The sequence below is a fragment of the Camelus dromedarius genome, chromosome 17 (assembly GCF_036321535.1).
Source record: "Camelus dromedarius isolate mCamDro1 chromosome 17, mCamDro1.pat, whole genome shotgun sequence".
In the NCBI taxonomy this organism is placed as follows: Eukaryota; Metazoa; Chordata; class Mammalia; order Artiodactyla; family Camelidae; genus Camelus; species Camelus dromedarius.
In genome coordinates, this window is record NC_087452.1 from 4,043,321 (window position 1) to 4,059,370 (window position 16,050).

Consider the following 16,050-nt stretch of genomic DNA (forward strand, 5'->3'; position numbering starts at 1 on the left):
CTCGCGCCTCGCGCCTCGCGCCGCCGCTGCGGGAGGCGGAAGGGGCCCGCGCCTGCCCCTGCCCCGCGGCCGGCCCTCCGCCGGCCTGGGCGCTCCCACAGACGGACCGCTCACCACCTTTCACCGGCCGACGCAGACTTCAGATTCCCGCGGCCCTGCCTCTGCCTCCGGGCCCCTCGACCCTGCGCGCGGGACCAGGCATGGTAGAGGAGAGTCTCAAGTTCGAACCCCAGCTCTGTCAGCTGTGAAGCCTTGGCCAAGTTACTCGACCCCTCTGAGCCTCAGCTTTGTCATCTGTAAATTCAAGAAACAGGAGCTACTATTGTAGGTCAAACCGACCAAAGCACTTTGACCCCCATCGCGCTCCCCGTACTGGCCTACCCCGACGCCAAACAGGATGCTGAATGCATACCCTGTCGCACCAGGCCTCCTGCCTGCCACCTGCAACCCGCAGGTCACCACCGTCAGTTTCTTCATTTTATCTTCATGCAGCTCAGGCCCAGAGAGGCAAAGGGACTCGCTGCGGGTCACACAGCCAGTGAATCTGGGAAGGAATTAGGACGGACCCCACAATCCTTACATGAAGCTGCGTGCTGTCTCTCCGCAGGTAGGTACAAGCTCAGGGTGGGAGGATCTGTAGGAGGACAGGGAGACCCGCAGAACTTCTCTAAACAGCAGGAGGCTGCTGGCTCTTGGGAAAGGGAGTAGCGTTTGCAAAACAACCCTGGGTGCAAATCCCTGCGAGGCTGTTTCCTGGCTCTGTGATCTAAGGATAATTACACAACCTCTCTGAGCTATGTTCCTCTCACTCATAAGATGGGGATAAAGAAATCTTTATAACACACTTCTTGAGTACCTGTTATTATGGGTACCTGTATTCTAAAGCAGCACTGTCCAACAGAATTTTCTGCAGTGTTGCACTATCCATTATGGTAACCACTGGTCGCGTGTGGCTCTTGAGCACTTGAAATGTGACTACTGCGACTGAGGAACTGAATCCTTAATTCTGTTTACTTTTAATTAACCTTAAATGGCCACCTATGGGTAGTGGCTACCATAGTGGACAGTGCAGTTCTGGACAGTAGAGCCCCTGCCCCTTGGGGACCATACATTCTAGTGGAGGACTTGAGCATTAAGGAAGTAAGTGATTAGATAAGGAAAATCAGAGCTCTACAGAGTGGATCAAGGTAGACACAGGCGTGGCTTTTGTAAATATTGTCAAGCAATTTTCCAGTGTAGTTTCACCAATTTAAAGCTCCAACCAGCATGGTATAAGAACTCTGTTCCACATCCTCAGTAACACTTAATATTGTCCATCCTCGTACACTCCCATCACTTCTTTTTTTTTTTTGATTGCACTGACTTTACTTTGTTTACCTTTTTTTTTTTAATGGAGATACTGGATCCAATCTTATTCTGCTTATTCATTCAGATAAGCAATTCAGATAAGCATTTTCACTCTCGGGCATGTATCCAGGATATATGAATGCATATGTGTCCAACAAAAGAATGTTTAGAGCAGCTTTATTCAGAATAGACAAAATTTACAAACGACGCAAGTGTTCATCAACAGGTGGGTGGGTAAACAAACTATGGTATATTCATAAAATGCAATACTGCATAGCAATGCAAAGTAGTGAGCTAATGCTACACAAATAACGTGAATGAACCTCGGAGAAATGAGATTGCGTAAAAGCAGCCAGACTCAGGAATGCATACTGTGTATGAAGTTCAAAACTAGGCAAAACTAGTCTGAAGATGATAGAAGTCAGAAGAGTAATTACCATTGAGGGGTACTGATTGGGCAGGTCCCTTCTTCAAGGTAGCCTTCCTGGGATATTGTAAATATTCTCAGTCTTGATCTGGGGGATAATTATGTGTATATACATATATAAAAATTTACTGAGCTTTTCTTTGCTATATGCAAGTGTGCCTCAATAAAAAGTAAAAAGAAGGGAAATGAAGTAAATACAGAGTTTAACACTTTTTTTTTTCTCTTTTAACAGTATTTTTGGAATAATTTAAAAGTCAGTGAATATATTTTTACAAGTCAAAAAAAAGTGAATAATGACACAGCCACTTTGGAAAACAGTTTGGCAGTTTCTTCTAAAGCATGTTTATCACATGACCCAGCAATTACACTCATGGGTATTTATCCAAGAAAAATGAAAATGTATATTCACACTAATACTTGTCCGTAAATGTTCATAGCAGCTTTATTTGTAATTACCAAAAATAAGAACCAACTCAAATGTCCATCAACTGGTGAATGGAGAAACCAACTGTGGCACACCCACAGAGGAATTATACTTAGCAATAGAAAAGAATGAATCCCTAACACACACAGCAAGTGGGTAAATCTGAAGAACATTATGCTAAGTGAAAGGAGCCAGGTACAAAAGTTTACATAGTATTTTATTCCATTTCTGTGAGATGTCCAGAAAAGGCAAAACTATCAAGAGAGAAATCAGATCAGTGGTTGCCAGGGGAGACTGAGTGCAAAGGGGTCGGAGGGAACTGTTTGGCAGGATGGAAATATTTCGTATCTTTATTATGGTGGTGATTACACGACTATATACATTTGTCAAAATTCACCAAGCTGTACTGTTAAGAAAGGTGGACTTACTATATGTAAATTACTCCTCAATAAAGGATAGGAGTCAGTAAAGTGGGTACAGACACAAATAAAAAGATAACTGTTACACCCAATAGGCTGGCCACTATCAAAAAAGCATAAAATAACACATATCGGAAAGATGTAGAGAAATTGGAACCCTTGGGCATTGTTGGTGGGAATGTAAAATGATAGAGCCAATGTGGAGAATAGTAAGGAAGTACCTCAAAAAATTAAAAATAGAACTACCACGTGATCCAGCAAGTCCACTTCTAAGTATATACCCAAAGGAATTGAAGCAGTTATTTGTACAGCACTGTTCATAGCAACATTATTCACAATAACTAAAACGTGGAAGCAACCCAAGTGTCCACCAACAGACAAATGAATAAGCAAAGTATGGTCTGTACATACAATGGAATATTATGCAGCATTAAAAAGGAAGGAAGTTTTGACACATGCTACCATATGGATGAAACCTGAGGGCTTCATGCTAAGTGAAAGAAGCCAGTCACAAGAAGACAAATACTGCATGATTCCACTTATACAAGGTATTTAGAATAGACACAGTTATAGGGACAGAAGGTAGAATGATGGTTGCATGGGCTGGGGGGAGTGGGGAACAAAGAGTTACTGTTTAATGGACACAGAATTTCAGGTTTGTAAGATGAAGAGTTATGGAGGTGATAGATGGATTTAATGCCACTGAACTGTACACTTGAAAATAGTTAAGGTGGTCAATTTTATGTTAGATTTTACCACGATAAAACAAAGCATTTTCTGTAATTCCATTTAATCTCCTCTTTTCTCTTATCACCATGCTATAATCACTCAATGCATTGTTAGTGTTACTGCTTCAACCAATGATTATCTTTTGATCAATGAAGAATAAGAAAAATAAGAGATTTACTTTTACTTACTCCTTCTTTTCCTTATGTAGATCTCAGATTCTGATCTATATAATCTTCCTTTTCCCTGAGGAACTTCTTTAAATATTTCTTACAGGGCAGATCTAGCAGTGAATTCTATCAGGTGTTGTTTGTATGAGAAAAATCTCTTTCTCCTTCACTTTTGAAGGATAATTTCTCTGGATATAGAATTCTAGGTTGGCGTTTCTTTTCTTTCAACACATCAGATATTTCACTCCTCTCTTTTTGCTAACGTGGTTTCTGACAGAAGTCCCCTGCAACTTTCATCACTGCTTCTCTATAGGTAATGTAGGTAATGTTTTCTTTTTTCTCTGGATTCTTTCAAGATTTTCTTTGTCTTTGATTTTCTGCAGTTTGAATGTGATATGCATATGTGTAGATTTTTGGCATTTATCCTAATCAGTATTCTCTGAGCTTCTTGGCTCTGTAGTTTGGGGTTTGTCATTAATTTGAAAAATTCTTGACCATCATTCCTTCAAATAGTTCTTGTATTAACTATATTTCCTTATTTTCTGTGTTCTTGATGCTTGGCATCTGGGGCCTCTCTGACTGGGGTGAGACTGCCCTTCCTAGGGTTAGCTGATTCCTAGAGCTAGCAAACATTTCACCCAGGAGTGCATCTTTTATATGCAAACCAATCAGTTCAGAGCCCAGACCCGCCAACTACCTCCTCTATTGGGCTCTCACCTCAAGGCCACTCTTCTCCTGCCCTCATCACCCAGGGCCAGGTACAGAACAATTCAGGACAGTTCCTGTGTCCCCTGCAGTCATTCAAACTAGTGAATCCTAAACCTGCTTAACTTGCTTCACCAGTTTTTTCCCTTGAAAACCATAGTAAAGTCTCCTGCCCATGTCTTCCTCCTGCTCCCTCTGCTTCCTGACGGACCCTGGTTCTTCTCCACGTGGCCCTCTGTGGTGCATGGCCTCTTTCTCTTGGGAACTGTGAGTAATGAACTTTTTTTTTTTTTTTTAATGGCAGTCATCTCCTGACCTCTTAGCCTCATCAGACCTGAATAATAATAAAACCTACATTTCAAAACAGTTCTTATGTTCCATTCTTTCTCCTGACATTTTAATCACACATGTGTCACACATAAAAATTGTTCCACATTTCTTGGATAATCTGCCCTGTATTTTTCCTCTTTGCATTTAAATCAGGGTAGTTTCTGTTGACCTATCCTCCAGCTCACTGATTCTTTCCTCAGCCGTGTCCAGTCTACTAATGAGTCCATCAATGGCTTCTTCATTTCTCTTACAATGTTTTTGATTTCTGGCATTTGTTTTTGGTTCATTCTTAGCGTTTCCATCTCTGCGCTTACATTACTCCTCTGTTCTTGTATGTTGTCTATTTTTTCCATTAGTGCCCTTAACATATTAATCATAGTTATTTTATTTTATTTATTTTTTAATATATTTTTATTGAAGTATAGTCAGTTTACAATGTTGTGTCAATTTCTGGTGTACAACACAATGCTTCAGTCATATAGGAACACACATATATATTCATTTTCATATTCTTTTTCATCATAGTTTATTACAAGACATTGAATATAGTTCCCTGTGCTATACAGTAGAAACTTGTTGTTTATAATCATAGTTATTTTAAATACCCTGTCTGATCATTCCAACATCTGTGCCATATCTGAATCCAGTCCTGACGCTTGCTTTGTCTCAGAACTGTGTTTTTTCCCTTATCCTTTGCACGTGTTGTGATTTTTTTGTTGAAAGCTGAGCGTGTTGTTTTGGCTAATCAGAACTGAGCCTCTTGTGTGAGGATTTCTGTTGATCTGGCTGGGAGTTGGGCAGTGCTTAATGTTTCCTGTAGCTGTATGTGCCAGGGACCTCCTATTCTCCTGGAGTCCTTGTTTTTGTCTCCCCTGTTGACTTTTGGCTTCCCTATATTCTCCTCCTCACAGAGAATCTGTATCTTGCAACGCTTTCAACTGTAATCTACTATTATTACCCTGGACCCCTGTTGTTGTGTGGTAAGGTGTGAAAGAGGAGAAGCATTGTATAACCTTATGGTTAAATCTCAGTATTTGAGTGGGTCTGTATCCCTGGGCTGTGACACATGTATATTTCTTAGCTTTTTCCCCTACTTTAGGTGAGGCAGGAAGGCTGGAGGGAGCTGGAGGGGGAGAAATGCCCTTCCTCCAAGTGGAATAGAATTTGTAAAGACTTTTTCCCTAAAAGACAGGTTTTTGTTATGGAGAAAACTCTGGGTGTATTTTGCAGTGGTTACTCTTTGTGTCCCCTCCCACTAACTATGAGAACTTAGTGAGGTTCCTGGAGGTAAACCCCACACCTGCAAGGGGCAGGTGATTTCTCCATTTGACCTATGAAGAAGCTGAGACTCAAAGAGTTTAAGTGATTTGGCCGAGGCCACACAGCTAGAGCCAGGACTCAAACTGGGGTCTCCCAGCTCCCAGCTCAGGGCTGTTTATAAGGCTAAGCCACTTCTTTGTAGGATGGAGAAAGATGTCAGTGGCTTGGAGCAAACAAGGCTGAACTGTTGTTCTTCACATCATTTGGGAGTAACCGAGGCAGGCAGGTTGCTGGGAGAGGGCGGCAGACCCCTAGCCTGTCGGGGGAGCCACAGATCAAAGTGATGAGTATTCCTGTCAGCACTTATCAAAGAGCCAGGCTGTTTGCAAGGCTCACTGGGGTGGAGAGGCATGCAGATCAGAGATGCGGTTAAGGATGACTACTTTGTGAGAAGACAGAGCTGAATCTGAGTCACCGTCTGGCTGTGTGACTTTGGGCAAGTGACTGTCCCTATGAGCCTTAGTTTTCACATCTGTAAAATGGAAACAGTAGCTCCCACCTCATGAGGTAAAACTCTTGGCAGAATACCTGGCACGTGGCAAACCTACAGGGGGCAATCAATGTTAGTTGTTTTTATTATCATTACACCTTGCAGGGGAGACATGATGTACAAGGGTCAGGGGAAGGGCTGTGGGGACACAGAGGAGAGGGGTGGGCATGTGAGCCAGGCCGTGAGGAGCAGGTGTGTCCTCCTAGCAGAGAACCAGGCCGGCGTTCCAGACACACATGCTTGCATCCTCGCATCCTCCAGCTGCATCATCGGGTGCCCTGGGCCCGCCTGTCCCCACACCTACAGGACAGGTGTGTCCTATGACATCTGCCCCGGCTTGTGCTCAGTCCAGACGCCACTCACAGGGGAGTCACTTCCCAGAGCTCTTAGGAGAATTCCCAAGAACTCAACACTCACCAGTAAAAATACTGACAATTCAATTGGAAAATGAAAAACATGAGCAGACATTTCACCAGGGAGGGTGTATACTGACGGCAAATAAACACAAGAAAAGATGTCCAACGTCATTAGCCACTAGGGAAATGCATAATGAGACCTGTCAGGATGATTAAAATAAAAAACAGTGACAACACCAAATGCTGGTGAGGATATGGAGAAACTGGATTCTTCAGACGTTGCTGGTGGGAATGTAAAATGGCGCGGCCGCTCTGGGAAAGAGAGTGGCAAGTTTCTTAAGATACTAAACGTGCAGCAGCCCCGTACAACTTGGGACTTGTACTCACGGGCATTTATTCCCAGAGGAATAAAAATTTAATTCAAAAGCCTGCATATCAATGTTTATAGCAGCTTTGCTCATAATAATCAAGAACTGGAAACAAAAAGAAGCCCTCTGCTGGGTGAACCGTTAACCAACCGTGGCGTGCCGGCATCACTGAGTAGTGCTCAATAACAAAGCGGGAGCGGGGTGTGGCTCAGTGGTAAGCGCGCATGCGTAGTGTTCACAAGGTCCTGGGTTCAATCCCCAGTACTTCCATATTAAAAAAAAAATATATGAAAACCACAAAAGACAACTTGCACAGCATTGTAAACTAACTATACTTCAATTTAAAAAAAATTTTTTTTAAAGAAAGGAAAGGAACAGGCTACTGATACACACAGCCTGGATGAATCTACAGAGAATTGTGCTGAGTGAAAAAAGCTAATCCCCAAAGGTTACAGCCTGTATGGTTCCCTTTATATCACATTCTTGAAATGACAAAATTATAGAACTAGAGATTAGCTGTTGCCAGGGGTCAGGGAGGGGAGGAGTGAGAAGGAGAGTGGGCATGGCTCTAACAAGGCAACAGGAGGGGTCCATGTGGTGGTGGAAACCGTCTGTATTATATTTAAGTCTTCAGGCTATTCTGAGTTAGTTTTTGTGTATGGTGTGAGGGAGTGTTCTAACTTCATTGATTTATATGCTGCTGTCCATGATCTGGTAGAATGTCTTGAATTTTATTTGCCAAAGGGTTCTTTCTGCTTTAAAAAGAATAGGAAGTTTGAAAGCCACTTAAATGGAGTCTGAATCCCTCATTTTACATTTGTCAGAATGAGATAGGGTTGACTTTTTCTCCACTCCCTCTTTATTTTTATTTTTTTAATTTAACTTTAGTCCTTGTTCTTTAGAGGAGACATCGGGACACTGGCATCTTGAGAGTCAGAGGGCTCTCAGGATTGCTGAGTCAAACGTCTGCCTTCAGCCATACAGGTTTTCATTACTCCCATTTTACAGTTGAAACAACTGAGGCCTGGAGGCTCAGAGTGAGTCAGGCTTAATTTAGATTTGGGAATATTTTAAACTCTGTCTCAAATTGCATCAGATCCACCCACTGTTTCTCAAAGAACATGGAGTTGCAAAGATTCCAGTCTAAGCCAGAGGCTACCTCTTCAAACATGGATTTAAATGATACATACAGAGGCTTCTCAACCAAGTTGGACTGGAGTTTCTTCCTGGAGGAGTGAAAAAAGTCCTGCCTTTGAAGTCAGAGAAACCTGGTTTCAGGTCCTGACTGGGCCACTGCCCTGTTACGTGACCTTGAGCCAATCATTCAGCCCTCTAATTCTCACTTTTCTCATCCGTGAAATGGGGATGATAGTCCCTGATTTAGAGCATTCATTTAATAAATGTTTTAAGATGATTAAGACAGGCCCCGCCCTCACAGGCATGCATTTGGTGAGTAAGTAAAAACTCATGTCAACAGCCAGGCCCATAGTAGGTGCACAGTCTTTGCCCCTGCACGCACAGGGCGTCGTTCTCAGACCCAAGCAGTCACTGAGGATTTCCCACCAGCCTGAAGGATCCCAAGACCCTCATCACAAGATTGCCACCATGTAGTGAGGACTCACTGTGTCCAGACACTGCTCTGAGCACTTCATTCAAACAGTCTCTCCACAGATTGGGACAGCCGTCACCCCACTTTTATGGACGTGGAGACTGAGGCCAAGCTGCCAAACTTTTGTCTCCAGGGTTCACGTGCCTGCTGAGTCAGGCACCCCCCCCCCCCACAATCCCGTCTATTCTGGAATGCCGGGAAGCCGGATGCCACACTCAGCTGCTGAGCTGGGTCCCCCCGCCAGCCGGCTGTAGGCACGTGCCTACGGTATGGTGGGAAGTTGCCCCATGAATCACTCCCCCACCTACACACACACACACACACACACACGCACGCGCGCGCACACACACACACACACACACACACACACACACACACGGCAGTGAGGTCACCTCAGGATGGAGCTGAGCTGGGCCTCCCTTACGCCTCTGGCAGCTCTGTGATGGCCCTGCAGATCGGTCCTGCAGAGAAATGGGGGAAATGCCCTGAGGTTGTGCCTCCACCCTGTGCCAGGTTCACATACAACCAAGTGTTGTAGGAGGCAAGCTCTTACTTGCTCAGAGAGGGGAAGTACCCTAACCTGGGTCTAGAAGGTGGCAAACCCAAGGTAGTGCCTGGCCTGGTGAGCACCTACTATATGCCAGTCACTGAAACCTTTAAATAGTAAGAAGTATTATTTAGTCCAGTTATTCTTAAATGTTCTTAAATTATTTACTCAAAAAAGTAATAAGTAAACCTAATTACCTATCCTGCCCCCCAAAAAATTAAAATAAAAAGTAAGTAAAAAAATTTGTTTTTTAATTGAAAAAAAAATCACCAAGGGGTACCCGAGAATTTGCATTTCTAAAATGTTTCCAGGTGATGCTGATGCTGCCAGTCCAGGGACCACATTTTGGGAATAACTAATTAGTTCCACTTCCTTTCCCTTGCTTAATAGTGGCCCTCACGTTTCTTCTTACATACCTCCAGGGATGGAAGGCTCACTGCCTATTCTGCCAACATGTTTCATTTCTAGAGTTTTTTAAAAAATATTTTTAAAGAGTGATTTATTTATTTATTTATTCAGGGTTTTTTTTTTTGGTGGGGGGTAATTAGGTTTCTTTATTTTTAGAGGAGGTACTGGGCATTGAACGCAGGACCTCGTGCATACTAAGCATGCAGTGTACAACTTGAGCTATACCCTCCCCCAATTTCTAGTTAGTTTTTACCGTGAAGATGTAAATTCTTCACGTGTGCTTGTGTGAAGATGAAAACTGACTCTCTCAGCTCTCCTCTGTGGCTCATTCTTTCTGCTTCAGGATTCCATGATCTCATCAGAAAGGAGAAATTGGAGGGGAGAGGAAACTCACCTGCACAGGCCAGAGCCACCGAGCTCTATCCATTCCACCCTCTAAGTCAGCGATGTCCAATAGAAATATATTGTGAACTCTGTGGACAACATTTTTAACGTTTTCTGGTAGTTTCATTAAAAATAGCAAAAAGAAGCAGGCGAAACTAATTTGAACAATATACTTTAACCCAACGTATTCAAATATTATCTTTTTAACAGGTGATCAATACAAAAATTATTAATGAGCTATTGTATATTCTTTTTTTTGTACCAGGACCTGGAAATCCAGTGTGTATATCACACCAGCAGTACATCTCAGTTCTGACAGCCACATTTCAAGGGCTCCATAGCCACATGTGGCTGGTGGCCACCGTTTTGGACAGTGAAATGACTCTGTCCCTAGTCCTCAGTCCCCTGCCTTGGGTTGTGTCCACCAGGACGCCTGCCCCTCACATCCTGCCCACCAATCCACGATACAGCAGCCAAATCACTGTCTGAAACACAGATTTGACCGTGTCCCCACCACTCTCAGCATAACATCCAGCCTCCTTGGTCTGGCTTCTGAGGCCTCTCTGGCTTTCCCTTCTCCTCGCTCCAGCCCCCACGCCGCCCACTCCCCCACTGTGCTGAATTGTTCGTGGATCCTAAACACAGGAGTGCCTCTCACCTCTAAGCCTCTGCATACTTGGTTCCCTCTGCCTGGAAGGCCCTTGGGATGCTTCTTGGGCTACCCTTTCAGGTCACTCATTCACTCAACAAAGTTTATAGAACACCTACTATGTGTCAGACACTGTCCCAGATCCTAGAGCAAACAAGTATATAACAAGGAAATGTGCATAACAAGAAAATAAATAGTGTCAGATGACGAGCAATAAAGAGGGACGAGGAGAGGTGGTGCTGGCGGTTACTACTGTATGCACGGTGGTCAGGGAAGGCTGCTTAGAGAATGACATCTGAATGGAGAGATGTGAAGAAGTGAGGGAAGGAGCCAGGTGGCTGTCTGGGGAAAAGCATTCTAGGTAGAGGGAACAGCCAGTGCAAAGGCCCTGAGGAGGGAGCCTAACTGGAATGTTTGGGGCACATTCCAGGGTAGCTGGGGCAGTGAGAGAGGAAGTTGTAAGGATTAAGGTCAGAGAGAGCAAAGAGTGAGTGGCAGACCATGCAGGGCTGTGTAAGAACGTGGGTTTTATCCTGAATGAGATGGGAGCCCTGGGAGTGTGCTGGGCGGTGCAGGGACAGGAGCTGACTTGAGTTTTAACCAGATCCCTCTGGTTGCCATGATGAGAACAGACACTGGGTGGAGGGCAGGAACATAGAGACCAGGGTGGTGGCCAAGGAGATGGAGAGGAGGCTGGATTCAGAATATGTTGAAGCCATTCAGGGTCAACAGGCTTTTCCAGGTGGATCAGAAACAGAGTATGAGAGAGCAGAGTCAAGGATGACTCCGAGCATGAGTCCGAAGCTTGGCTGACTCCTCTTCCAGGAAGCCCTCCAGGGAACCCACAGCTCCCTGGGCCGTGCCCTTATGGGGGCTATCATTGCCTGTCACCCTCGGGGTGCTTCCCGGGGCAGTGTAGGACTTGCTTCCAGAGTGTTTGAGAGGTGAGTGAGAGACAGAGGCTGGCTGAGATGGGGTTACTCCTGGCCTCAGCTTTAAGAGGTCAGTCCCCATCCCCCACCCCTTGGGCTCCATGTTCCCCTTGGCACAAAGCAATGGATGTGCTAGCCCTTGCCCAGTTTCCTCCCCAGGAGAGGGCACTGCCAGTCCATCCCCAGGAGTCCCCCAGCCCACCCCAGCCCTGGGCCTCTTTTGCTGCCGGCCCAATCTCACTCCTCCAGGGAGCATCAGGTTGACCCACATGGCTGGGCCCTGAGTCAGCCTCACCCCTGGGGGCAGGGGGGACCAGGGACACCCCACCTCATCCCTGCCCAGAGCTGGGCACAGCGGGGGTGGTGCAGCCGCCCCCACACCACTGAAGTCAGAGGGCATGACTAGGGCCCAGGGGCGGGTCTCGGGGTGCAGCCGCCCCATCTGCCGCTCCTGGCACATGGAGGGGAAGAGTCAAGTCAGACAGGAAGGCCTGGGGCTGATAGCACCGGCAGGAAGGAATGCCACCGGCTGAGCCAGCGCGGGGCCCGGGCGACGTCACACCCCACCCCTGCCTGTCACAGGGGCGCGGCCTGGCCTCCCTCCCTCTTCCCCTGCCCAGCAAGCATCAGGCATCACACAGTCCACACACGGCTCACCTCCAGCCCACACAGGCCTCGGGACACAGGTAAGCGACAAGGAGTGTGTGCGGGGCGAGGTGGGGGTTAATTTTTAAGAAAACTGGGGAGAAGCAGGCTCTTCAACAGGCCTGATGTTTTGTGGTTCCCACTGATCCTGGATTTGAGTCGCAGCTCTTTGGTTTCCCAGGCCAGGGAGCACCTCCGTCTCAGTCTCTGTAAAATGGGGGGAGTGACATTCACCCCCCTGAGTTGTTGTGAGGCTCCAGCCACCCACACCTGGCCGCAGCAGGTGACCAGCTCTGGGTCTGTCGCTGACTTGCTGTGGGACCTTCAGAAAACGCTGTGACCTCAGCTTCCCCATTTGTGAAACGGAAGCTCCGACTGGATCTCCAAGACTTCTCCCACTCCGCCCTCGTGGGACTGACAGCTTCGGAGGGTGTTTCCCACAAACGTCCCGGCCTCTGTGCCTTGACCAGCGAGGGAAGGCAGCCGCCCTCTTGTCCCCAAGAAGCCACCCTGGTCCTCCAGCCGGCCTGGTAGATGCTGTTATCTCCTTGGCCTTGGGTTCAAAGGCATCTTTGGGGAAAAAGTGCTGAGCAGAGAGCTACGGGAGGGGGGAGCCCTGCTGCTGTTGAAGGCTTACTGGAAGGTGCCGCCCAGAGGGGCCCTCAGCCACCCCAATCCCCCAGGCAGTCATCCTGAGTCTGGAGGGGCCACTTCTGCTCAGAGCGTCCCTGCCTCTCCTCAGAGGCAGCCTTCAGGCGAGGAGCCTATCCATTTTCCTTTTGTGGGGGATGAGAAAGATTATGGTGATGTCCTATCATTTTGATCTGTTTTGTTTAGAAACGGACAAAATAGTCAAGTCAGGAGTGTGTGTTTGCCCTGTTTGAGGGCCAAACCAAGCAGATCTATAATAATGAGACCCCCTCCTTTCTCTGGAATTCCCAGAACTGGGGCTGGGGCGGTGCTCTGAAACACTAGGGTCCCTGTGCCTGGGAATCTGCACCAGGCCACCTTCTTAGAGAGACGTCTCCCACACGCTGGCCACACACCAGGGACCCCGCAGGGCATCGCCCCGACCGAGGCCTTATTTCACTTTCACAAAAGCCCTGTGGGGGAAGTCCTCTTTTAAAAAAAAAACTATACTGAGATACCATTCCCATGCCACAAAATTCACCCTTTTAAAGTTTACAAGCCAGTGGTTTTCAGTATATTCACCAACTTGTGCAACCATCACCACCATCTAACTTAGAACATTTTTATCCTCCCCAAATACACCCTGTTCCCTTCAGCAGTCACTCCCCATTCCCCTTCCCCCTGGCAATCGCTCGTCTACTTTCTGTCTCTTTGGATCTGCTTACTCTGGACATTTCCTGTAAATGGAGTCCCACAATAGGGGATCTCTTCTGACTGGCTTCTTTCACTTAGCATAATGTTTTCAAGGGTTATGCGTGTTTTAGCGTGTCAGCACTCCGTCCTCGTTACGGCTGAGTCACATTGCAGTGTATGATTCTGTCCCATTCAGCAGTTGGTGGACACTTGGGTAGTTTCCACTTTTGGGCTGTTGTGCATGATCCTGCTGTGAACACTGACGTCCAGGTCTGTGTGTGGGTGCAGGCCGTCGGTTCTCTTGGCTGTAATACCGAGGGCTTGCTGGGTCTTAGGGTGAATCTATGTCTCACAATTTGGGGAATCGTCAAACTTTTCTGAAGTGACCGTACCGTCTCATATTCCCACAGGCGGTATGTGAAGGCTCCACATTTTCCACATCCTCTCCAGAACTTGTTACTGTCTGTGTTCCTATTTTAGCCATCCTAGCGGGCGTGAAGTGGCATCTCGCGGTGGTTTTGATCTGCGTGTCCCTAGTGGCTGATGATGCTGAATCCTCTTCCATTGGCTATTGACCATTTGTAGATCTTCTTTAGAGAAATGTCTGTTGACACCCTTGACCATGTAGGAATTGGGTTACTCGTCATGCTATCGTTGAGTTGTTGGCGTGCCCATTCCAGGGGAGGATTCTGAGATGCCAAGAGTGGCCGGGATTTCAGTGATCTCACTGAAGTCAGTGATGGGAGAGGTGGGAACTGAACCCAGGTCTGTCTGACGTTCAAGAACCAACAAGCTCTTTCTCTTGCACTGGATGCCTAATTTCTGGTTTTTTTGGTTTTTTTTTTGTTTTTTTTGCTGTTGCCAGTTCTGTGCGTGAGAGAGAGAGAGAAAATGTGAGAGACTGAGGGAGAAAGATGGGAAAGAGAGAGGAGACAGACAGGGAGGCAGAGAAGCTGAGAGGCACTGGGATGAGAGGATGAGAAAGAGGAGGCAGGACCAGCTCTGGCTGTTTAACTAGACACCTACCTTGGGGGGGTCGGAGCCAAGGAAAACATTTTCAGAGTTTTTGGCTTCTTCCCATTAATCTTTAAACACGTTGGGGACCTCAAAAAAAGTTTATTGGGGAGCAAACTCCCCCCTAGTTTTAATTTGTCCCTAAATCTGAAACAAGTCTGATTAGACCCCAGAACCTAAACAGGGAAGAGCATCCCCTAGTGTCTAGCAGGGTCTGAGGATCCGGAGCAGGGATCCTCACACTTTTTATTTTTAATGTGGATCCTGGGACCTCATGCATGCTAAGCATGTGCTCCGCCACTGAGCTGTCCCCTCCCTCTGCTTGTCACGCTTCTTAATGGTGCACTCGTCAGAAAAATATTTAGGTATCCCCAACAGATTGATTGATCGATGGATTTAGAAATTACATACAGGCACTGTGACCGTCAGCTAATGTCTCAAGGCCCAATGTACACGTGAATTTCATCACTGACAATAGTGCATTGAAGTCCACCTTTCAGGGAGTCTCCTCTTTTTTCTGTTAGCCATAGTATGTGTGCGAGATCCCATTCATTACTGTTTTCAACGTGGTGACGGGGCTGACGCGGGCCTAGGAGCGGCGGCGGGCCTGCTCCGCACTTTTCCTGTCGCTGGCTTGTGCTTTCGTGATTAGCGTTATCTCCATCCGCCGTTTCTCAGCAGGGACTCTTTGAAGCCACTCGTCCACACCAGGGGCCGATTCAGTTAAAGTTATATTATTTGATCCTCAAATCCACCTAACACGCCACCGGGAAGCCGCAACATATGACGATAGGCTGAACTGTAGAGGAGCGGAAGATGTGGCTGTATCGTGGGCCCCCATTGACCTCTGGGGCCCCCACTTAGTGGCTACGGTGCTGGGGGTCTGACATATGCCCAACGGTGCACATCAGGGTTGAACTATATACTGTTAACTATTTTTAGCTCAAAGTTAAATAGAAATAGATGAACCAGTATTTTCCTTCTGTACTTTGGAGATTGTTATTTGAGAGACTAATAGATTCTGCGCTAAGGACTTCTAAGGTGCTCGTGACCACCCAAAGCAGCTGTCACTTTTAAAAAAATCCTATTGTATATTGAGCTGGCATCTGCCCTGGTGACTCCCCAAGGTCCTGACCCCTCCCTCTGAGCCCACAGCCCCACCTGGTCCCCCTGCCCTGGAGGAGCCCTGCAGAGACGTGGGGACGGTAACCAGGTCTGTTCATGCAGTGCTCATCCTAGGCTGAGCGCCCTGCTTCTCCAGCCACTTCTCTTGGGTGTGGTCTCTACCCTCACCACACACACATCCTCAGTTTGTCCAGATTCTGTTCTCTTCAGGACCCAGGATTGAGCCTAGAATAGGAGATGGTAAGATATAGGTCACCTTCCTCACTGTAGACTCTGTGCTCCTGTTAACGTGACCCAAGGCCGTGTTAGCTTTGCTTTGAGGCTTTATCACC

The 16,050-nt window shown here is 46.6% G+C and overlaps 1 protein-coding gene across 2 annotated transcripts in view; it reads left to right on the plus strand.

Moving 5' to 3' along the window:
• The first annotated feature begins 65 nt into the window (after nt 1-65).
• The window catches only part of TMEM40 (transmembrane protein 40), a 41,725-nt gene continuing 25,740 nt past the window's right edge, over nt 66-16,050 (plus strand). The window contains exon 1 of one of the 2 annotated variants that reach the window (XM_010984908.3): nt 66-607. In XM_010984908.3, the coding sequence (XP_010983210.2) occupies nt 487-607 (121 nt within the window). In that variant the 5' untranslated portion in view covers nt 66-486. Of the gene's footprint in view, nt 608-12,206; nt 12,298-16,050 lie in introns of those variants that run through there. The other variant, XM_064496233.1, reaches the window with a different exon arrangement.